Source organism: Podarcis bocagei, assembly GCF_964188305.1.
Source record: "Podarcis bocagei genome assembly, chromosome: 5".
Classification (NCBI taxonomy): Eukaryota; Metazoa; Chordata; class Lepidosauria; order Squamata; family Lacertidae; genus Podarcis; species Podarcis bocagei.
Window position 1 is genome coordinate 100736501 of NC_138129.1, and position 22871 is coordinate 100759371.

At 45.5% G+C, this 22871-nt stretch overlaps 1 protein-coding gene across 1 annotated transcript in view; it reads left to right on the forward strand.

The window, feature by feature from the left end:
• The window catches only part of LAMC2 (laminin subunit gamma 2), a 41838-nt gene that overhangs the window by 773 nt on the left and 18194 nt on the right, over positions 1-22871 (forward strand). The window contains exons 2-10 of the mRNA XM_081193362.1: positions 10261-10449; positions 11977-12112; positions 12212-12304; positions 14621-14757; positions 15951-16070; positions 18418-18607; positions 19694-19803; positions 20541-20762; positions 22128-22298. Of these exons, the coding sequence (XP_081049488.1) occupies positions 10261-10449; positions 11977-12112; positions 12212-12304; positions 14621-14757; positions 15951-16070; positions 18418-18607; positions 19694-19803; positions 20541-20762; positions 22128-22298 (1368 nt within the window). The remainder of the gene's footprint in view (positions 1-10260; positions 10450-11976; positions 12113-12211; positions 12305-14620; positions 14758-15950; positions 16071-18417; positions 18608-19693; positions 19804-20540; positions 20763-22127; positions 22299-22871) is intronic.

The following is a 22871-nucleotide window of genomic DNA, read 5'->3' on the forward strand; positions in this document are numbered from 1 at the left end:
TTCAATCTCCAGATGGAATATACATTCAAATGAGACATGTTTATTCCAATACTTTTTATATGCTTCCTAGGGCAATGGGGAGGGGCTTTGGTTCAGTAGTAGAACATCTGCTTTGCATACAGAAGATACTGAGTTTCATTCCTTAGCATCTCCAGGCATGATTGGGAATGTCTCCAGTCTAAAATCCTGAAGAGTGAAAAGAGCTAGATAGAGCAACGGTCTTACTCTATATAAGGCAGTTGTTGCAATGAAAGAAACTGAGGGCGGGGGTGGTCATTTTTTAAATAATTGTTTTACTAATTTTTTTTAGATCTTGAGCTAGAAACAGAAATTCAGCTTTCAAAGTATATACAGTATACCATGGAAGTATATACGGTCCCTGTGTGCACTTGATCAACAGTGTTGGTGTTAATTCTTCACTTTTTAACATTAGCAGGGTGGTTTCTACGATGTAATTCTCTCAGCATATCTACCAGCTTCTTCAAAATTAATTCTGTGCATTTGACACTTTTCATAAACTCACTGTGGGCTAACACGTCAGAGTTCTTAACTTGGATTTAGTACCACTCATATGTTTGGCCACACACTGATATCAATTTTACACCAGTGTTCCTATGGTGCCTTCCCTTAAGGAATCCTGTGAATTGTAGTTTGAAGAGAATGATGAGAATTGTCTTATAAATCCCTAAACATTCATATATAGCCACGTAGAGAACAAGAATTAAGACAACTATAATTTGTTATATATAACAATTGTTTATGGACAAGGGGTGATTTCACACTAGATGTTTTAGTGTGGGACTGCCACGCTCTATTCATTCACTTTCTATTTCATTCATTCATTTTATTTGTATACCACTTTTCAACACTCCGGGAATGGCTTCAACAGGCCTGCTAAACCAGGTGAGAGTAGCCAAGGGGTCTCAAATCCCCAGTGAGTTAGGGACTTCCCCTGCATGCAAAGACAGGCTCCAGTGGGTTGAGTGGACAATAGCACGCCCAACAGTCAAGAAGGTGGTTTCTGCATGTGCTGTGTGGAGGGAAGTGAGGAGCAGATGGGGCGCATCCACCTGGGAGAAAGAAAACTCTGACCTTCAACCTCTGCTGCTTTGCGGGATATTTTTGGGAGAAGAAAAGGCTAAGGAGTAAACTATGGTTACCAGATGTCCCCGTTTCCAGGGAACAGTCCCCGGATTTACAAATCTGTCCCTGGACAAAATACGTCCCTGGAATGTCCCCGGATTTCATATAATGTCCCCGGATTTATATTTTAAGTGTTGTAGATTTATTAGTAGGGAATGAATGTTGCATGGCTGGTTCAACGGCACAAGACACAACATATAGGGACTTCCAGCAAGGCAAAATGGCGGGTGCCACGGCTGCAAGCAGCTCCTGAAGCCAGCCAGAGCCAACTGCACAAGACTGCCGCTGCCGAGGGGAAACTGGGGATGCCCAGCATGTCAACTGGGGGAACCGCTGACACCCCTCCCCATGACCCAAATTGAGCTGGGAGCGAGAGTGTCCGGCCACCTGGCCGACTGCCCAGCGGCACTCCGGAGCCGACACTGGGAGAAGGAGGAAAGGAGAAGGAGAAGGGAGAGAGAGAGAGAGGAAGGAGAAAAAAGAGGGGAGCCCTGACCTTGCCACACTGCTGCTGCCGCCGCCGCCACTGAGGAAGAGAGGTAGCAGAGCACCGGGAGGGCAAGGACATGTGGCCGAGCCCAGGCCCGACCGAGCCTACTCCACGGCAGATAGCGCTCCAATAGATCATGCCGGGGCCCAGAGGAAGGCTACGTGACAGAGGAGACCCAGAAGAGAAGATATTACTTCTTAATTAAAAAAAAAGATTTTTTTTAATTTTAAAATTTTTGTCCCCGGATTATTTGAAAAAAATCTGGTAACCTTAGAGTAAACCCTCCACAAATCTGGAGTGGAGTCCCTAAGACGGTTGGCTGGCACCTTGAACCCCTCCTTCCAGCAACTCCTGGAGTCAAACATATTGCTCTGCTTTCCTCTGGACCACATCAGTGAGGCTAAGAGGGGGTCTTGTCATCTGGGCAGCCCAAGACCTCCAGACACACTACCTAGGCTTGCATCCCAGGGAAGTCACTTCAGTGCCGGTAACTCAGTGGTTTGACGTCACCCCCAGAGGCACACTCCATTATCTCTTGAGATAACCAGATGCTAACAACATACATGGCACATACATGTGCAAATCTACACACACACAGCTGCCACAGGAAAAAATAGATCTCAGGGGAGAGGGAATTATAACCAACACTGAACTCGTAGAGCATGAGGAATCATAGATGCCAGTAGTGAACTTATTATCCCAAATGTAGATGTTTATCTAGCCCACATGGCACCATCCATGGTAATGAGGGAAGTATCAGCCTTGGGAAGACCTCAAGGTTTGCAGAAGTGCAAAAAATATTTAGGGGGAAAACTAATATATTTAGCAATGGTAATGTGAGGAGGGAGCACAATCCAACCCAGTGAAGAGTGAACTTTCTGAGCGGTTGCAGAACACTGACTTCTTTTGTGTTCTGGAGTTGGAATGTTTGCAAATGGGAGGTCTAAGATGACCAATCTGGACAGGGAACACAGACCCTTTGTGTCCCTATTTTCCAGAGACAGTCCTGGATTTAGAGAAGCCATCCTGGTTTCTGATTTGGTCCTGGAATGTCCTGCTTTTTCTTAGGACATCACTATTTTCATCAGAGAAATGTTGGAGGGTATGGTAGGATGTCCCTGTTTTCATCAGAGGGTATGGAGTTATGTAACCCCTGAGCCAAGGGGTTACAACCTTTAGAAGACATCTGAAGGCAGCCCTCTATAGTTTTATTATGTTTTTATATACATGTTGGAAGCCGCCAAGAGTGGCTGGGGCACCCCAGTCAGATGAGCGGGGTAAAAATGACAAGGAATGATCATTTTGTATGGCTGCATGTCCCTATTTTCATCAGAGAAATTTTGGAGATAATGGGAGCAAGCTCTTGAACCAAGAGGCAGGGGAAACAGGTGTGAATGGGAAGGAGTGGAAAGGGGGACAGAATAAGGGGCTTAACGCTTAATATTATCTAAACCCGTTATGTATATTTATGCACTAGGAAAGAACCTTGAAATGACAGGAGTTACCTTTTCTTTTTGCCCACCCAACACAAACAAAGGCGCTTATGACCACCTTCAATTGTTTTACTACATCAAAATTCAGTTGGTTCGAGTTCGGATGTTCCAGGTGCACTGAGGTGAAAGCAGCACTAAATAACAGCCTGCTTGTGTCTGACAGATGGCTTTGACAGCTTCAGGTCTATAAATGCATCAGTCCTTCTCACTGAATGAGCAGAAGGCAAAGCACTGACCCCAGAACACTGCCCCGCGTTAAAAAATGGAAGGTAAAAAAGGCAGCATTCCCACTTGCCTGCCGATGATTAGTGCCTTAGTAGCAATTTGGGAAGCTGATGGTGTGGTACCCAATTCATTATCCCAGAAGAAGGCGGGGGGGGGGGGATAAGGCAAGTTCCTTTACATCTTACTTCAGAAGGCTCTTTTCCCATAGTGGTGGAGCAGGCACGGCTGATCCCCTTCTTTTGGAGCTTGGCTGCAAGGCCTGAGAACAAAATGGCGCTCCCTCATTCCACATACAGAAGCCAATCATACTGGCAGTTGCATCTTACTTCAGTCTTAGTTCAGCACTGGAGGCAGGACAGTGTCATCTGCTGCACCTGAGGGCAGAGGGCTGGCTGAGGAGGTGCAGGTCACATCCAGCTCTGTCCTCCAACACATTGCTGCTGACCTGTCCCCTCCCAGCACCTGTAACTTGCTTACCCTTCCAGGATTAATTTGGTCCCCAATTCTTCCTTTATGCAATTTCTCTCAAATCCATCAGTTTATATTCACCTCATTCTGAGAGACCAGCGGGGAGGGGAGTCTGTCACAGCAGAAGGGGGAGACACATGTCTCTTCACCAGCCTGACTCATCTCTGCCTCTCGGCCTCCCTTCTCTCCTGCTCCACCTTCTGAGTCTGAAGTTCCCTCCGCCACAGACTCTTCTTGCTCACTAAGCCCTGTTACCCCTTCAGTTTCTGACACCTCCCCCCCCCCAGTCTTTCTTCTCTTTCTTCTCCATGTGACTGCTCATTGTTGTCCCACCACCACTCCCTGGGCTCTGAGCCTTCCTTCCCTTGGGGTTCCCCAGCTGGTTCCTCTGTGTTCAACCAGTCCCGGACATATGTAAAGTTTTATTGTGAAAGCCCATCTCAGCACTGAGACTCTCATTCAGAAAAGCTATGTGAAGAAACTTCACAGGCATCAGCACTGGGAAGAAGTGTGACATTACCTTGTGTAAACACATGCAGTTACAGACACGCTTATCGTGATGTAATTGCCTCCAAAGAGGCTATGGACAGGCACAAAGCAGTGAGAAAACAACAGCAGCAGCAGAATCAAGGCAAGACTGGATGATGTAATCTGTAAGCAAGTTGAGCTATTGGCTATGAAAATTGCTATGCAGTGCTAATTATATGTGTTGGTCAATCTAATCAGCAGTCATTGCCATATTAGGCTTTTTTAAGTTAGGAAAAATAAATGTGCAAAGAGTGTCAAGTCTTTCTCTCACTGGGAGGGTAAACCTGTATCTGAATTTCACCACTCCGGAAGAAAAGTGAAGACTCACATGACTAAATGCTCTTTCATACAAAAGAATTCCTTCTACATAGGAAAATAACAGACGGTGCTAGATAACTGTAAAGAAGCATCCAGCCATGGGATTCTCCGCACCTGCAGGCTGAATTGGTGCAACTCTTTCCCCCCACAATATATTTACCACCACCTCAGTGAGAACTAAGATGCTGTGGTTTAAAGTGGTCTTTATGTAAAACAGCAACTGAGACACAACATGAGAGTCAGTTCATAGAGTCATAGAATCATAGAATCATAGAGTTGGAAGAGACCACAAGGGCCATCGAGTCCAACCCCCTGCCAAGCAGGAAACACCATCAGAGCACTCCTGACATATGGTTGTCAAGCCTCTGCTTAAAGACCTCCAAAGTAGGAGACTCCACCACACTCCTTGGCAGCAAATTCCACTGTCAAACAGCTCTTACTGTCAGGAAGTTCTTCCTAATGTTTAGGTGGAATCTTCTTTCTTGTAGTTTGGATCCATTGCTCCGTGTCCGCTTCTCTGGAGCAGCAGAAAACAACCTTTCTCCCTCCTCTATGTGACATCCTTTTGTATATTTGAACATGGCTATCATATCACCCCTTAACCTCCTCTTCTCCAGGCTAAACATGCCCAGCTCCCTTAGCCGTTCCTCATAAGGCATCGTTTCCAGGCCTTTGACCATTTTGGTTGCCCTCCTCTGGACACGTTCCAGTTTGTCAGTGCCCTTCTTGAACTGTGGTGCCCAGAACTGGACACAGTACTCCAGGTGAGGTCTGACCAGAGCAGAATACAGTGGCACTATTACTTCCCTTGATCTAGATGCTATACTCCTATTGATGCAGCCCAGAATTGCATTGGCTTTTTTAGCTGCCGCGTCACACTGTTGGCTCATGTCAAGTTTGTGGTCAACCAAGACTCCTAGATCCTTTTCACATGTACTGCTCTCAAGCCAGGTGTCACCCATCTTGTATTTGTGCCTCTCATTTTTTTTGCCCAAGTGCAATACTTTACATTTCTCCCTGTTAAAGTTCATCTTGTTTGTTTTGGCCCAGTTCTCTAATCTGTCAAGACAGAACCCTGTGGCACCCCACTAGTCACTCTTCTCCAGGATGAAGAGGAACCATTGATGAGCACCCTTTGGGTTCGGTCAGTCAGCCAGTTACAAATCCACTGAGTGGTAGCATAGTCAAGACCGCATTTTACCAGCTTCTTTACAAGAATATCATGGGGCACCTTGTCAAATGCCTTGCTGAAATCAAGGTAGGCTACATCCACTGCGTTCCCTTCATCTACCAGGCTTGTAATTCTGTCAAAAAATGAGATCAGGTTAGTCTGACATGACTTATTTTGCAGAAATCTATGCTGATTATTGGTGATCACAGCATTCCTTTCTAGGTGCTCACAGACTGTTTTCTTAATGATCTGCTCCAGAATCTTCCCTGGTATTGATGTCAGACTGACTGGGTGATAATTATTTGGGTCCTCTCTTTTCCCCTTTTTGAAAATAGGGACAACATTTGCCCTCCTCCAGTCTGCCGGGACTTCGCCTGTTAATTTAGATATGACACAGAATTTAACAAAGCAAGCTTTGCTATGGTTTAGCCTGACAGCTAAATTTACAAAATGTGGTTTGTGATTGGCTGGCAAATCAGAAAGCTGGTTTTGAGCTGGCATTGCAAACCATGATTTTCTTATTTATGGCTTGGTGTGATGTCTGAATGGACTAATGCTGAACAGATTAATCTGTGATTAGTGCACTGCAAACCATCGTTTAGAATGCTATCTGTGAACTTAGTCAATTTCTTCATCTTTTGTAAATACCCACCTCCCTTAAACAGAAGGAGGACAAAGAGCAGTGTTCTTTCTTGGTATTCGTTTAGATTCAGTTATCATTACTTTTGCCTTAGGCATAAGCTTTGAAGCCAAAGTCCCCCCTCCCCCCACCAAATAACCACCCAGAGAGCATTTGTGTCCCACCAGCAAGTGGGGGAAGAGCTGCAGCAGATATTGATGTGGGGAGGGGGGAGTCTAGTTTCTCTGTCCTGTACTAGACCACCCCTGAAAGTCACTCGCTCCAAACACTGCTTTTCCCTAACAGAAGTAGCCTTTGAGATTAAGTTGCAAACATCTTCTTCACCCCCCCCCCCAAAGCTCCTAAGGAGGGAGAGAATCTCTGGTCCAGTCAGGGTGGAAGAATGAGGAGAAGTTTTCCCGTTCTCACTTGCTGCCTTCCCAGTAAGAACTGTCTCACCCGTGCCAGTAATTATTTAAGAAAACAATATGCATAGCCTGTTGGCATCTGTCTGTCTCAAGAGACAATGGAGTGAAATGGACTCTGGGGGTGAAATCATACCACTGTGTTACCAGCCCTGGTGACCTCCCTAGGGCATAAGCCTGGGCAGTGTGTCTAGAGGTCCTGGGCCACCCAGATGACAAGACCCCCCCCCATGTGGTCCAAAGGAAAGCAGAGCAACACGTTTGGCACCAACTTGGCTGCAGGAGTTGCCAGAAGGACGTGTACAAGATGCCATCCAACTGACTTGGGGACTCCATTCCAGATTTGTGTAGGGTTTACTCCTTAGCCTTTTCTTCTCCCAAAAATATCCCGCAAAGCAGCAGAGGTCAGAGTTTTCTTTCTCCTAGATGGATGGATTTCTTCCCAGGTGGATGAGCCTCACCTGCTCCTCACTTCCCTCTACACAGCACATGCAGAAACCGCCTTCTTGACGGTTAGACCCATTGGTCTCACCCTCCCAATCCACCGGAGCCTGTCTTTGCATGCAGGGGCGTCCCTAACTCACTGAGGGTTTGAGACCCATCAGCTACTCTCACAAGGGGTGTCACCTCTGGTGGGATACATGTCATGCTCTTTCTGGGGTAGTTTATCCACCTGTAGTCTCCAGCCCGCACTCAGCTCTCACCTGTGGCTCCTTGCCGCGCTCAGCATGCAGCAGCGCTCACACTCCAGGAATACATAGCTATATGTTCCATAATTAAGGAAACATCTAGTTTGGCCCTCAATAACCTGTGTAATGTAGACACTTGTCTCAGTCACACACCACAGTTTTCAGTGTATGCCTAAAAAGGCGATGCCCTACTTGGGTTTAAGGTTTAAGAAGCCGCACCACGTCTTCCTGTCCTCTGAGTCATTTTGAGACATGCTGAGATGATTTGTTTTTTAAAAATAAAATGTGGAGGAACACACACCCAGAATTCCTCGCAGCATGCTATTTGAGCCTGAGCTACTGGGAAAGCAGGGAATGACCCACTTCTGCGGTAATGGGAGGGCTCCCACACAAGCTAACTTCAGGCGTGAGGGAGCCTGGGAAAGCAAAGGAGGCTGTTGACGGGCACATGGGCTGAGGCTCTGCCTGGGGGGCAGGGGGTGCTGATTAAATTCCAGGTGCTGCTGAGTGAGCGTTGAAGGGTATGAGATCAGCTCTACTTGGCTTGGCAGCCTTGGCAGACCCAGGATCCGGCTGATGCGCTGGAACCTCTCAGGTGCTCGGAATGCAAGTGTCGTGCCTGAACCTGATCGTATGTGTTGGCAGCCAAGCTGAGGATTAGCAGGAGCAGCTGTGGAGAGCAGCTCTTGGTGTTTCAGAGACAAGCAAAAGCACTGTAACACCCACAATAATTCTGCACACTTTGTAGGTGACGGAGATGTGATTCTTAAGTATATGGTTCTCCTTAGTATTTGTTACAAAGAGGTTGGCTATGAAAATTTCCCTCTGCTTTCTTCTGGGCTTGTTGGTACTCCGCACACAAACATGGGGGGGGGGGGAGAGCGATCTAAACCCTGTGCTTGGAAAACAGAAATTCAGTACTGAAAATAAACCGCATTAATAAAATGTTGGTAGATTTGTTTATTTTGCAACTCCTCCTCAAAATTCACCTAACGCCTTAGGGCACAGCTACACTGCCAACCTGTACTGGTTGATACTTGTTCATGTACCTTGGCTTCTCCCAAATAACTCTGGGAAACGTAGTTTGGCCCGCCTGCAGCCTTCTAGCAGGCTTTGCAGCTCCGCCTTTCCCGGTACCTTAACAGCCAGCCCAGGGAAGAGCTTGGGGAAGGAAATCCTTCAGGTACACGTTAAACACTTTGCTTTCTAATGGTTGCTTCTCTCTGGGTTTGCTGCTGTCTTGTTCCTGGGCTCCAGATGTTATTATAGAGGGTCCTGAGTGTAGGAAGAGAGATACCGTACATTCAAGTCCGTGAATTCTCCGAGATGGAATATCCATAGTGCCTGGGAGTCTCTCCTAGGGGAGCCATATTTTCCTTGTTACAGAGTTGGTCATGGGGCTCACTCTCCTTTCTCAGATAAGTCCTGTCAATGGAAGAAACTGGGAAACAAGTTGCTTGTCGTAGAACCAGGGAGGCTTTTGATATGGGATTGGGGGAACACCTTCCCTGTTGTTTCAGCATGAGAATCTTTTTAAATGCAGTGTAAATATAAAATTCATGTTCTGTTTTAACCCAGATTGATTAGTTCATATAGATTACAGTATTTTAAAACGTAGTCCTGCTGCAACAGCTATGGAGAATGACCCTCTCGGTCCGCTGGCGCACTTTTCAAAGTACCAGAGTGGGCTGCAGACCCCTCCCCTCCTGGCACAGCTGCTTCTGGTTTTTCCTCATCAGCCACTTTCTCTTTCTGCTTCCAGGCCAAGACACTTTAAAGACTAGCCTATGTACTGGAACAGAGTCCCCTTTGTAGGAAGCAATGCCAACACTGCTTTTGGACATCAACTTGCTATTTTTATTTTTAAATTTTATGACAGGCTGTTATTGTAAAATATGGTATAGACATTTTTATAATAAACAAAATGTATAGGAAGAGATGGGAAGAGGGATTTGTTCTCTGGACAATGCTTCTTTGCTGATCTTTTTAATGACTCTAACCTTGAGTTATGAGTTGTTTGTTTTGCTTATGCATATGCTGTGAAGTGGGATTAATAATATTACTAATAAGAGTGACAAGAGTTTCTTGGTTTCATATTAATTCCTCATCTGTGTTTCTTTCCTTCCATCACTAATATTCTTGCTGTTTTAGCTCCCGTTTCATATTGGCTGAAAGGGAGTTCAATTGCTGGTGTTAAACTGAAAAGGCAATGGAGTAGAGTGAGAAAAATGAAGACCAAGAGAAGGCATGGCAGTGCCTTAAGCCCAACCTACTCCATTTGAAATAATCACAGGGCGCAGTTCTTATAGAATTGGAAAGGGATCCTGAGGGCCATCTAGTCCAACCCCCTGCAAGACAGGAATCTCAGCCAAAGCATTCACATTAACTAAAGCATCTTGTTGAATTCTACCACTGCAGTGGTTTGCTTTTTAAAACCCAAATATAGAAAACTAGCATGCTGAGGAAGCTGGCCTGTCAACACTGGAACTAATGGACCAGCCAGTTTTCTGTGATGAGGGAATCAGGCTAATGTTGCATGATAGTCACTGCTGCTTGCGTAGCTTGGATCTGAGCTTACCAACAGGGCCGCCTTTAAATGTATATCGTCAAGTAAAAATGGCGAGCCAATTTCTGGCACTGCCAAACAGGTTGTTGTTCTTGAATGGTGCTAACTATTCTCCTTGCTTTCAGCCTGCCATTGCAATGGGAAATCCAGGCAGTGCATGTTCGACATGGAGCTGCTCAGACAAACAGGAAATGGATACCGGTGCCTCAACTGTGCCGAAAACACAGAGGGAAATAATTGTGAGCGGTGTAAGGAGGGCTTCTACCGCCAGGAACCTCGAGGACGTTGTGTATCCTGCAGCTGCAACCCCAAAGGTATGCAGGGACTGAGGGGCAGGTGGGAAAGCCCCTCACCCCCAATCTTAGGGGACTGCAGTGTCTGTTGAGGTTCTACTGCTGCATATCTCTGTCTACACTCAACCCAAATAAGCCAGTTGTCACAAATGTTCTGGCACCCTTAAAGCCACTCACTACGTGGAGAATTGGGGTTCCAGTGCAGACCCTGCGTTGGGTTCCTCTGAATGAGATCAGGGAGAGGAGAAGCCAAAAGCAGCTGTTCTCCTGAACACAACCAAGGGGCACTTCCAGACTGTTACTATTTTCAGGTGGGAAATCCAGCTTGCACAATCATAGTTGGCTGAGAAGTCTTGTGCAACAAAGTGCTTGCCTGAAAGATTGGACTTTCTGCAATAAGGTGGAATCCACTGGGAAATGTGCAGTGACACTTGCTTTGTCATAACATCATCTAACCACCCTGCAAATAAGTGAAGATGAATGCTCAATACATTCCCTGTTTGGAAGCATGTCAGGTCTGTAGGACTCCAAAAACTTCTTTCTGTTATTGTGGAATGGGGACCCGGAGGTACGCCTCAAGGCCTCAGGGAGGTTTATAATGCTAACCACAGTGCACTTCTATCCTATTGTTGTTTTTAATTAGATACCACGTTCTGATGTGTTTTTCCCAATATCAGCTTCAATCTGAATATGAAGCAAAACAAAACAACCTAGCTGTGTTCTAAGCCGGTGATGCGTACAGAGCCTACGTAGCTTGAATTTTCTTGGTTATTTGGGCCAGAAGGAAAAATAGGCAGCATCAGTCTCCCTTTTGGCAAAGTTTACTATGTAGTCCTGACAAAAGTAGTCTGGTCCTGCTATTACCTCTGGGAAAGAAGCCATCATTGGCACCAGTGGATACTTCCCTCCAGGGGCTCATTGTGTGTGTGTGTGTGTGTGTGTGTGTGTGTGTGTGTGTGTGTGTGCTCGCGCTCGTGTGACAAAAAGAGAGAGAGAGAGTTTCATCAGACCTGAAGCAAAGGAGGAAAGTGTTACCCATCTCCTCCCCACATACCAGTCCCAACAAAAATTTATTATTTTTGTTCTAAAAACTGATGTGACTACAAGTTTAGCATCATTTCTAGTTTGGCCCTTGCTTTGCCTTTGTAATAATCAGTTTATTTACAAATTTATAGATTGGGTAGGTATTTTGGGGGGGGCAGAGGAACAAACTGCTTCTCTTGAAGAACCTCCAAGCAATAGAGTCTACCAATTCAAACCTGAACCATTGCCACTTTTCTGGCAATATTCCACAAAACCACTTTTCAGCCTATCTCATACTGCAGAAGAGCATCATATTCGTACATGCCAAAGCAACTTTTTAGACGAAGTGTGCCTGAGTAGTTCAGCAATGTACCGTCATGACAAACCAAGCAGGAGAGGAACTTTGCACAATGGAACTGAATGACTACTGCAGCAACTCTCCTTGAGTTTCCTTGGAATAGCTATAAACCTGATGAGAGAATCGTAAATATTGACCCCATTGCTGTCTCTACTACTCCTTCACAGGTTCTTTCAGTGTACAGTGTGATAACCAGGGACGGTGCCACTGCAAACCTGGTGTGACAGGTGATAAATGTGACCGATGCCAGCACAATTTCCATTCCTTCTCAGAATCTGGCTGCAGAGCTGCTGGGCAAATACAGTAAGTGCTGTCGGGTCGGTGGAGCTGTTTGTTGCTGGCTAATGTGCTCCAATGAGGATTGCGGAGCTTCATTTGAAAATGATCCTTTGATTTTCTCAGGAATTGTGATTGTGATCCAGCTGGCAGCACGGGCCAGTGTGTTTCAGGACGTTGCATCTGCAAGGCAGCTGTTGAAGGAGAGCGATGTAGCAGGTGCGTGCACAAAGATTGCGTGGCTAAATGTTTTCATGGTGCTCAGAGTTGTCATGATCAAGGAATCCACTTGGTAGCTCAAGTTGCTCTTTCACTTAGCATACAAACCCAACAGAAATGTAGCTTTCTCTCTGACTCAGAAATGGAGGCTATGTGGATTGAGTTCAGCGTGCAAGTATGGAATGTGGAATCTAGTGCCAGTGTTTTGGATGCTGAGAACTTCAGTTTCCGCTGAGAAAGCAATGTGTCTTTTGTAATATTTGGAAATGTAGGTCTGTGGTGTCTGGTTGGCTAGAACAGAGCTTCAGAAGCCAGGAAGGGGGCTTTCAGTCAATGCACAGCTATACAACTTTCAGCCTTCATCCTTGCACTCCCCCATCCTCCTGCCTCTTCTGCCCACTTAACCCCAATCTCCATTCCATTCGTATTATTCCTTCCATTTCATTCTTGCCTTTTGCTGTGTGGTGGTTCAAACTTTTTATTTATTTATTTTTGCATTTGTATGAGTTTCTTTGGCGTGTTTGGGGAGTTAAGGGAGCGGTAGTGCCTCTGGTGGAGGATACGTCACGCTCCTTCTGGGATACTTGGTCCCCCTGTGATTCCCAGCCTGCACTCACCTCTCACCTTTGGCTTCTAGAAGCTATCAGCATGCTTCAGGAACAACTTTGACTGACCAGCTAAACCAGGTGAGGGTAGGTTTGGTCCTGCTCATACCAAAACCACAGGCACTAGACACGCTGACCATAGGGGAAAGCAAACCCAATCTAAGCCTATTACATAGCCAGTTCAGTGCATGATGGGCTAGTAAAACAGGCTGACTTTGCAATGTGGGCACTGCTATGTCATTAGTTGTGGTAGTGATGATGACTGGAATTTTCTGTGCTAATCTGGATAGCAGCATAGCATACCCTCCAACATTTCTTTGATGAAAATAGGGACGTCCCATTCCATAATGATAATTTTAATATTTATACCCCACACATCTTACAGGATTGCCCCAGCCATTCTGGGCAGCTTTCAATATATATAAAACATTAAATGTTAAAAAAAACCTCCCTATACAGGATTGCCTTTATGAAGCTTGGGGGTCAGATAATACCATACCCTCCAACATTTCTGCAATGAAAATAGGGATGTTCTAAGGGAAAGCAGGACATTCCAGGATCAAATCAGAAACTAAGACAGCTTCTATAAATCAGGGACGTCCCTGGAAAATTGGGACACTTGAAGGGTCTGGCATAGTGGTACCCCACAATGGGCCACTGACAAATAATTAATGGAAAGTAAAAAAGCGTAACACTTTTATTTCTGATTCGATGGCAGCCCTGACTCACGTCACTGTTTGAGTCCATGCTGAGGCCAAAATGGCATGTGCACAAGTTGCACTGAGCTCAGCACATCACAGATCCACACCTTACATTAAAAAGCACATCCAGCCCACATTTAAATCTCATGACACCCCACAAAGAATCCTGTGAACTGCAGTTTGTTGCTGAGAATTATAGCTCTGTGTGGGAAACTACAGTTCCTCGGATGCGTTTGGGGAAGTAATGTACTTTAACAGTGTGGGTGGCGCTGTGGTCTAAACCACTGAGCCTCTTGGGCTTGCTGATCAGAAGGTCGGCGGTTCAAATCCCTGTGACGGGGTGAGCTCCCATTGCTCAGTCCCAGCCCACCTAGCAGTTCGAAAGCACGTCAAAGTGCAAGTAGATAAATAGGTACCGCTGCGATGGGAAGGTAAAGGCGTTTCCGTGTGCTCTGATTTCTGTCGTGATGTTCGGTTGCACCAGAAGTGGTTTAGTCATACTGGCCACATGACCCAGAAAACTGTCTGTGGACAAACGCCAGCTCCCTCAGCCTGAAAGCAAGATGAGCGCCACAACCCCATAGTCGCCGTTGACTGGATTTAACCAACCAGGGGTCCTTAACCTTTTTTACTTTAACTATGTGTTTGATGTGCTTTAAATGAATAGTGTGTATCTCCTCTCAAATCCACATTTTCACCAGATTATAGCACAGGCTAGAATCCTGTTTCTGTGCCTTCTGGAGCAGTTACCTCGGTGCCTTTGTGTGTGTGGTGAGTGCCAGTCATTCTGTCATGAAGTCATCACTTGAACAAGAATGGTAGCACAGGATTTGTAGTAATGGCTGACATCAGAGCCATCAAGTTTTTATTGGCTGGAGGATGCAGCTATCCTGTCACAGCAGATAAAGCAGAGGTATCCGGATTGGAAATTCAGTATGTCAGCTTTCTGTGTGTGAATATGAATGCACAAGAGAATAATTGTGTGGTGTGTTAATTTATCTCTTGCACAGTTGCAAGCAGGGCTATTACAACCTAGATGCCGGAAACCCAGAGGGCTGTTCTCAATGCTTCTGTCATGGGCACTCAACAGCATGTTCCAGTGCAGAAAATTATAGCATCCATAAAATCACCTCCACCTTCGAGCAAGGTAAAAAACTTCACTAGGGTTGCCTTTTCTCTATTTCATGATCAATACACTTGGTGTTGCACTGAACTTTCAATTTTACATTTTCTATTGATGCAGGGAAACATTAGCTGCCTCCATTACCAGACTGAAGTTTGTTTGCTGGTGATGAGGTTTGCCAAACGGAGAAGCAAAGCAATAGGACTAAACAATCGCTTTATTTCTTAAAATCAGCAGCATAATATTATGTCAGTTACATGATCTGGGAAGACTTGGGTGATAGTTATGCAAAATACCTAAGAAAGTGGTTCCACTTATATTCTTTCTGAACCAGCAAAGCAGCTGGGAAATGGCAAAGGAGCTGAATCAGTGATGAAGTCATAATGTAAAGGAAGAAGACAAATGGATCTGAGTCTTTGTGTGGATTGCAAAAATACTTAGCACTGGCCTTGGGTCAAAATTGCTAACTTTGCAGTTTATACAATCAGAAAGTTTAGAATAGCTTTTCTAGGATCAGAAGAGTTTTAAGGAGATGCAACTGGAATGACAGAAACATTACTTAGCATGATGGGTGCACAGCTTTCTCTTGTCCTCCCATGACCATCTTTGGTCAAACAGGTTGTGGAGGTTTCTGATGCAGTATAGAAACATGTTGGCACAGATGATAATCAGTGTTTGCACATAATGGACAATGCTGGCTCTGGCACACTACCTTCATCTCTCTAGAAAACTGTTGTGTTTCTCCAGCTCTGGAATGCACATTGCAGCTGTAGAGTGCGTGTCAGAAATGCCCCACCCAAAAGTATTGCAGATAGAAAAGGAGCATATTGGGGAGGAGGCTAGGTTGATTCTCCACCCCCACCCCAACATGCTAGTTTTCTAGGTGTGGGGGAGGTTTCTTTTCATGGGTCAATATTCAAGTGCTCAGCACTCTCACCAGCATCTTGAAGTACTTGCTACAGCCCAGAAAGCTTTACTGCCTGATTCTATTTACTGTTAAAATGGGTCCTGTGACCTCTTGTGATACAGTGCTTTCCTAAGCATATGACATCACTAGTCTGTCATGAGCTTGGAGACATGGCATATCCTTCCTTTGGACCATGTAATATGAAAAGAGCTGTTTGTTGCTTCTTTCCTCCAATCACATTTCCTGAATCGTTGGGTATGGTTGGATTTCCAGCTCATTTTAATTAGCTGTTGGTTTCCTTGTATTCCAGGTGATGAAGGTTGGCAAGCTCAAGGAAATGGGTCTCCTTTGCAGCTCCAGTGGTCTTCACATTATAAAGAAGTTTATGTGGCAGCAAGAAGGCCAGATCCCATCTATTTCATGGCTCCAGGTGCGTGTTTCCATATTCCGTGCTAAACAGGAGCAGCCACAAGGACCATTGAACTTCACTATTTATTTGCCAGTATTATCAAATGTCTCACATATTGACACCTGTTGGTCCACTTACATGCAGAAATCCTAGTACAGATTCTTGCTGGCTTGTAGACAATTCTAACACTCAAGTTAGAACAGGAATTGCTCTTAATTCTGGATAATTTCCTTCTGCCCCATTTTAAATGTGTGTTGAAAGTGTGCTTACAAGACTAGGTTGAATTTCCAGAAAACGTGGCATTGGTTTTAGGTAGCAACCTAAGGCCTGTGCGCCGGATGTGGCCCAATCGCCTTCTCAATCTGACCCACAGACGGTCCAGGAATCAGCATGTTTTTGCATGAGTAGAATGTGTCCTTTTATTTAAAATGCATCTCTGGGTTACTTGTGGGGCATAGGAATTGGTTCTTTTCCCCCCTTCAAAATATAGTCCGGCTCACCACATGATCTGAGCGATGGTGGACCAGCCCACAGCTGGAAAAGGTTGCTGACCCCTGCAATAGATCCATTCATTATATCCTACCCCCACCCACAAATCCTGAAATCCATGGCTGGAATGTCACTTTCCTCATGTCTAGAACCATGGAATTGTAGATGACCCAAGGGTCATCTAGTCCAACCCCCTGCAATGCGGGAATCTCAGCTAGAGCATCCCTGACAGATGGCCATCCAACCTCTGCTAAAAAACCTCCAAAGATGGAGAGGTTGGAGAGTCCACCACCTCTCGTGGGAGTCTGTTCCACTGCCAAACAGCTCTTACTGTCAGTAAGTGTTTCCGAATATTCAGAATCTCCTTTCTTGTACTTTGAAGCCATTCCCTCGAGTCCTACCCTCCAGAGCAGAAGAAAACAAGCATGCTCCTTTCTCCATGTGACAGCCCTTAAGATATGGCTATCATATCTCACTCTCCTCTTTTCCAAGCTAAACATGCCCAGCTCCTTCAAGCACTCCTCATAAAGCTATGTTTCCAGATCCTTGATAATCTTGGTCACCCTCCCTGCACACGTTCCAGCTTGTCAACATCCTTCTTAAATTGTGGTGCCCAGAACTGGACACAGTATTCCAAGTGTGGTCTGACTAAGGTAGAATAGTGGTGCTGTTACTTCCCTTAACCAGGACACTAGACTTCTGTTGATGCAGCCTAGAATAACATTCACTTTTTTGCTGCTTGTGGTTCACCCCTAGATCCTTTTCATGTGTACTGCTAGTAAGCCAAGTGTCCCCCATCCTATATTTGTGCATCTGGTGCTTCCTGCCTAAGTGCAGAGCCTGACATTTGTCCCTATGGAAATTCATTTTGTTAGCTTGGGCCCTGTTCTCCAGTCTGTTAAAGTAATTTTGAATGCAGATTCTGTCTTCTGTGCCATTAGCTACCCGGCCCCCCAGTTTGGTGTCATCTGCAAATTTGATGAGAATATCTACAAGAAAACAATACCCAAAAAGATGTCTATAGCGTCCTTAAAATGAATACAATTAAGGAGTATGGGAAAGCAAAGATGACTTTCTCAAAACAGAAATAATAAATCTTCAAAATGCACCTAAGTGTGCACTGAATCATTTTGGTTGATATGAGCTACTTTGAAAGATTTTTATCTGATAAGTGGAATTCAAATTAAATAAATAAGCAAGCATTTAACCATAAAATTAGAGCCCACTGACAGCCACATGTTTTTTTTTCTTTTTTCTTTTTATTTTCAAATATTTACAGGCTACCCGTCTGAGTTCAATTCATGAATGGTGATTCACATAATAAAGATTCAGTACACTATCCACAATACATAATATACAAACACAATATAATTCTACAACAATCCCCCAAATTAGAAAACCAACATTAATTTTAAAAATCCATATGCAGTCCATGATACAAAGCAAACTTTTCATAGCAAAACAATTAAAGGAAACACATCTCAGCCTTCATAGCAGTCAGTCACAGGAAACCCACCTGAAACAGGTCTTCAAAGCTTTTGGAAAGAATTGGAGTGTGTTAGCCTTCTGGTAGTCAGATGAGAATGAGTTCCAGAGCTGTGGGGCCACCATAGAAACGGCCCTTTCACTTGTGTCATCCACAATGACCTTAGTTGAGAGCAAATTTTGAAGCACTCCATTGTTAGTCTTCATGTTCAAGCAGGCTGATATCAATGGGATTTAGGTCATAGGTATTGATGGGGTCCTTTGAAATTCTTCTTCCTTCTATACCGAAGGCTAGTCCTGTCAAATCAAGGTCAACAGTGGTACAGGTCACATTTGGATTTTACTTGCAAATGCCACACTTTGACCTTGTGTTTCTTTTGTGTGTATTTTGTAGCCAGGTTCCTTGGGAACCATCAACTGAGTTACGGCCAAGAGCTGTCTTTTGATTATCGTGTGAACCGGCCTGGACGTCACCCTTCACAGCATGATGTAATATTGGAAGGAGCTGGTTTAAGAATCACTGCCCCACTCATGCCTAATGGAAGGATGTTGCCTTGTAAAGCCAGCAGGACCTATACATTCAGGTAAAATGCTTAGGACGTAAGAGAACACTCATATGTCAAACCCTCCAGTGCAACTCAAAGCAATGATAGACAAGTTTTCCTCAAAAGTAGCTTGCCCTCCGCTACCAATCTGCAACGGGCAACTTCTGGAGATTTGCACATGCATCCTTAGACCATGCTCTCAGTTCACACAAAGTAGAGTTGAGGCCCTCAGTTCCTAACCAGTGCCTGACATGAACTGAATGTGTACCTTGTACATGTCCCAGAATCCTCTTCGATGGGCAGCAAGTTGTCAGCACAGAAAGTGTTCCAAGAAGATGGAAAGTTTGAAAACTGCTGGCTTTGGCTATTGCTTACCCAGGAGGATCTAGTGGCTGTCCTTCAAGTCATGAAAATAACATCAGCAAAGCCCAGTTAAGCTACCGGAATCAGAGAAGTTGCCTACATCCATTCCTGGTCCATAAACCCACTTTATTTCTTTTTAACTTAAGTTGTCTTTAATCACTTTTATTGTGATGGATTCACCTAATGAGCCCTCTCAGTGGAAGCCTTGCACAAGGACTCTTGCTTGTGCAACAGTGCTTCTCCCCCTTATGCCCCCTGCACCCCCTGAAATCAGCGCAAGGGGGGGTCAGGAGAACCCCCAGAACAGCATTCTTCTGTCTGGCAAAGTGGAATACTTGCGCAGACAGGACTGGAAGAGTGTGATGTTGAATTCCAGCCATTGTTGCTCACGTTGCAACATGTTCTGATGGTAAAAAATATCATTAAGGAAACACAAGTTGCACCCTGGGATTACTGAAGAAAGCACTGTTTGTGAAGACCTAAATGCTGAATTTTGTATTTGCTTTTGATTTCACTGAATCTTGGAGTAAACTGAATTTTATGCTCCTGTCCACATTCTGTGCTTCCTTGGTCACAGAGTGTTCTTGTTTTTCCATCTGATTTGCAGTTCTGGCCTTTCCCTTTGATCAGCAGTTCAACAGCAGTGTGCTGTAATCTTCCATGGTCTAAAAATTCACTCCTAGTTGCATTTTGTACACAAGTATGGTGGTGCAGTGACTGCTCATATAACTTCTCGTGTCTTTCACCACCTCCTGCACTCAGGTTGGATGAGCACCCAAGCAGCAACTGGAGCCCTAGGCTGAGCGGCAAAGAGTATCGCCAGTTAATTGGGAACCTGACAGCTCTTCGGATCAGAGCCACTTATGGAGACAGTGAGTTGGGCGTAGGATAGTGAAATCTGGGCTAAAGAATGGGTCATATACATTTCTTCTGATTATTTATTACTTAACTGTTTCTGTCTTCTCTTATAAACCCTATTTTATAGTTGTTTCCTCTTTGCAGGTAAATTGCATTTCTGTGAAGGATCAAAGGTAGCCACTCGAGTGCCTGGTGCGGGGGCCTGTCCTGCAGCCAGGGGTGGGGCAATCCACACGTGGGGGGGCAAGCTTCTCCTGCACTTGGAGCCTCTCCGCCGCCTCCCCCTCAGCTGTAGGGCGGCTGAGGGAGAGGCAAGTCCCATGCTGCCATTTCAGGCCGCGTGGAACCTGCAGGCACCTAAGGCACCACGTCACTCCTAAAAAGTTCCATGAGCCCATTTTTTAATTTTTTATTTTAAACTCATTTTGTCAACCCCCCTCAGTGATGACACCCAGGGTGGACCGCACCCTCCACACCCCCTTCCCCCGCCACTGCAAAGGGAGGGGGGACAATGGAATATCTGATTCCAAGACCGTCAGCAAACTACAGTTCCCAGGATGCTTTTCAGGAAGCACTGATGGATAAATTGATATAAAACAAATGTACCGTGGTAGCTTAGATGTGCCCCACATCCGCTCCCAAATGTCAGCTCTGTTCTGATTTAGACATGATCCAGCTGAGATACTGGGATTTGTGGTATTTTATTATGTTGTGTTCACTATAATGTTCTTCCTTTTTTCTTTTTGCTCAGGCACAGGGTACCTCAGTAATGTCTTTTTGGATTCGGCACAGCCAACCTCTGGCACTCCAGCATCCTGGGTGGAGCAGTGTGTCTGTCCAGTTGGCTACCAGGGGCAGTTCTGTGAGAAATGTGCCCCAGGGTACAAGAGAGAGGATCCTGCTGGACTCGGTCCTCTTGGCAACTGTGTGCTCTGCAGCTGCCAGGGAGGAGGAATCTGTGACCCAGATACTGGTAGGATCAACCACAGTCAAAGAGCCTATTATTGTGGGCAAACAGATTGTTTATTTATTTGTTTGGGCAACAAGCAGGTCTCTAATATAAAAACCAAGTAGCTCACTTAGGGCCATTTTACACGGTGATCCAGCTAGGGATCTGGTTCATGTGACGGAAGAATGGGCATGAGAAGCCCCTTCTCCCACTTCATGTACAAAGTAATGTTTTGCTGGGATGGCACATGTGGATATGCATGCAGTCATTCAGGATGTACGTAGTGCCTATGTTGTTGCTAACTCGTGTGCACATGGGGGGAGGTGTGTGATGGATTGTGTTGCATAGGTCGGATCCCCACCAGGATGGTGTATGAGAAAACCCTCTGAGTCCTGAGAATCTCAGTTGACTTCTAAAGATTTCAGAAAGGAAATTCAGTCCATCGTGTCTTGAAGTCAACTCTGCATTGAGAGTTCCTGGTAAAATCTCAGCAGACATAGTCCTGGAGGGGATTTGGGTTGATATGTGTTGGGATGGAGGTCACCTTCAGGCATGGGAAATGCTTTCCCAGGGTTACATCCCGTGCTGCTGCTGCTGCTGCAATGTCTAAAGGCCCACCGCCACAGGAGGAGGGCCCCAGAGATACAGGTCTCTGCCTCTCTATCACTGCCTGGCCCAGATTGGATGCAGTGGGTCATATCTAGTGTTAATCACACTTAGACCCATTGAAACCGGCAGTCTTAAGTCACACCCATTTATTTCAATAGCTCCCATATTGACAAATCATAGAATCATAGAATTGTACAGTTGGGAGAGAGGTCTCAGGGGTCATCTAGTCCAACCCCTGCAATGTAGGAAACTCGGCTAATGCATCCCTGACAGATGGCCTTCCAGCCTCTGCTTAGACACCTCCAAGGAAGGAGAGTCCACCACCTTCCAAGGGAGACCATTCCACTGCTGAACAGCTCTTCCTGCCAGAAAGTTCTTCCGGATGTTTAGTCAGAATCTCCTTTCTTGTAACTTGACGCCATTGGTTCAAGTTCTACCTTCCAGAGTAGGGGGAAACAAATATTCCCTGCTCATGCTGTAATGTCTATAGGGCATAATGCAAAGAACTGAATTTAAGGTTGGAGGAATGAGGAACTTGGGGGACTGAAATTGACAGATCTTGCACACCAACTTCTACTTTAATGTTCCCCCTTTCCCCACAGAATCTTTACTTTACTGTCATATTTTCAAACATTTATTTACGCAAATGAAACAAACCTTAAAGCCAGGACTCTCAGGGGTCTAATGCAAGGTGTGCGAAGAGCCTCAGGCAATGGGAAACATATATTGTAAAGCTCCACTCTAACCAGCTGCTCCTTTTCTCTTTCTTCCTCCGTCCAGGAGAATGCTATTCTGGAGATGAAAGCAGTGCCACCTGCCCAGCTGGTTTTTACAGCTTCCCCTGGAGCCCACAGAGCTGCCAGCCATGCCCGTGCCAAGGTGGCCAAGGCTGTTCGGTGCTGCCAGGGACACAGGAAGTCATCTGCAGTCATTGCCTTCCAGGAGCCGGAGGTAATGCCCACATTCGGATGGTTAAGCAGACTGCATGTTCTTCTTTCTGAGGCCACCTTTTCTTTCCCTAAGGAATGACAGGAGCATAGCAAAAGCTGTGTTGTGTGCACTGTGTGTCCCAGGGATAAAACGCTCGTGACAGACACAGATTTGTGAACCTGAATCTCCACCACTCGTGCAAAAATCTGCAGGGGTAAGATGGGATGTGGGAGAGGGGCATTTAGCTCTTTTCTGCACTCCCCTTCTCCACCCAGCCCCTCCCCATCCGGATTCCCAGCTGCATGCTTGAAGAAAGGCGTTCAGCTGGGTGCTGGGATTGCAAGGGAAGAGCTATGTGGGGGATAATCGTTAAGCTTCCTTTACCCCACCACCCACCACTTCTTTCCTTCAAACTGCACTTCCCACCACCACTTTTTCAATATTCTGTGGAGACTTGGATTTCTAGGCCCAGGTCCTCGCTATGCCTGTGCTGTACCGTTTCAGAGAACATGTAGGGCAGACTTCCTCAACCTCGGCCCTACACCTCCCATGATCCCTAGCTAGCAGGACCAGTGGCCAGGGATGCTGGGAATT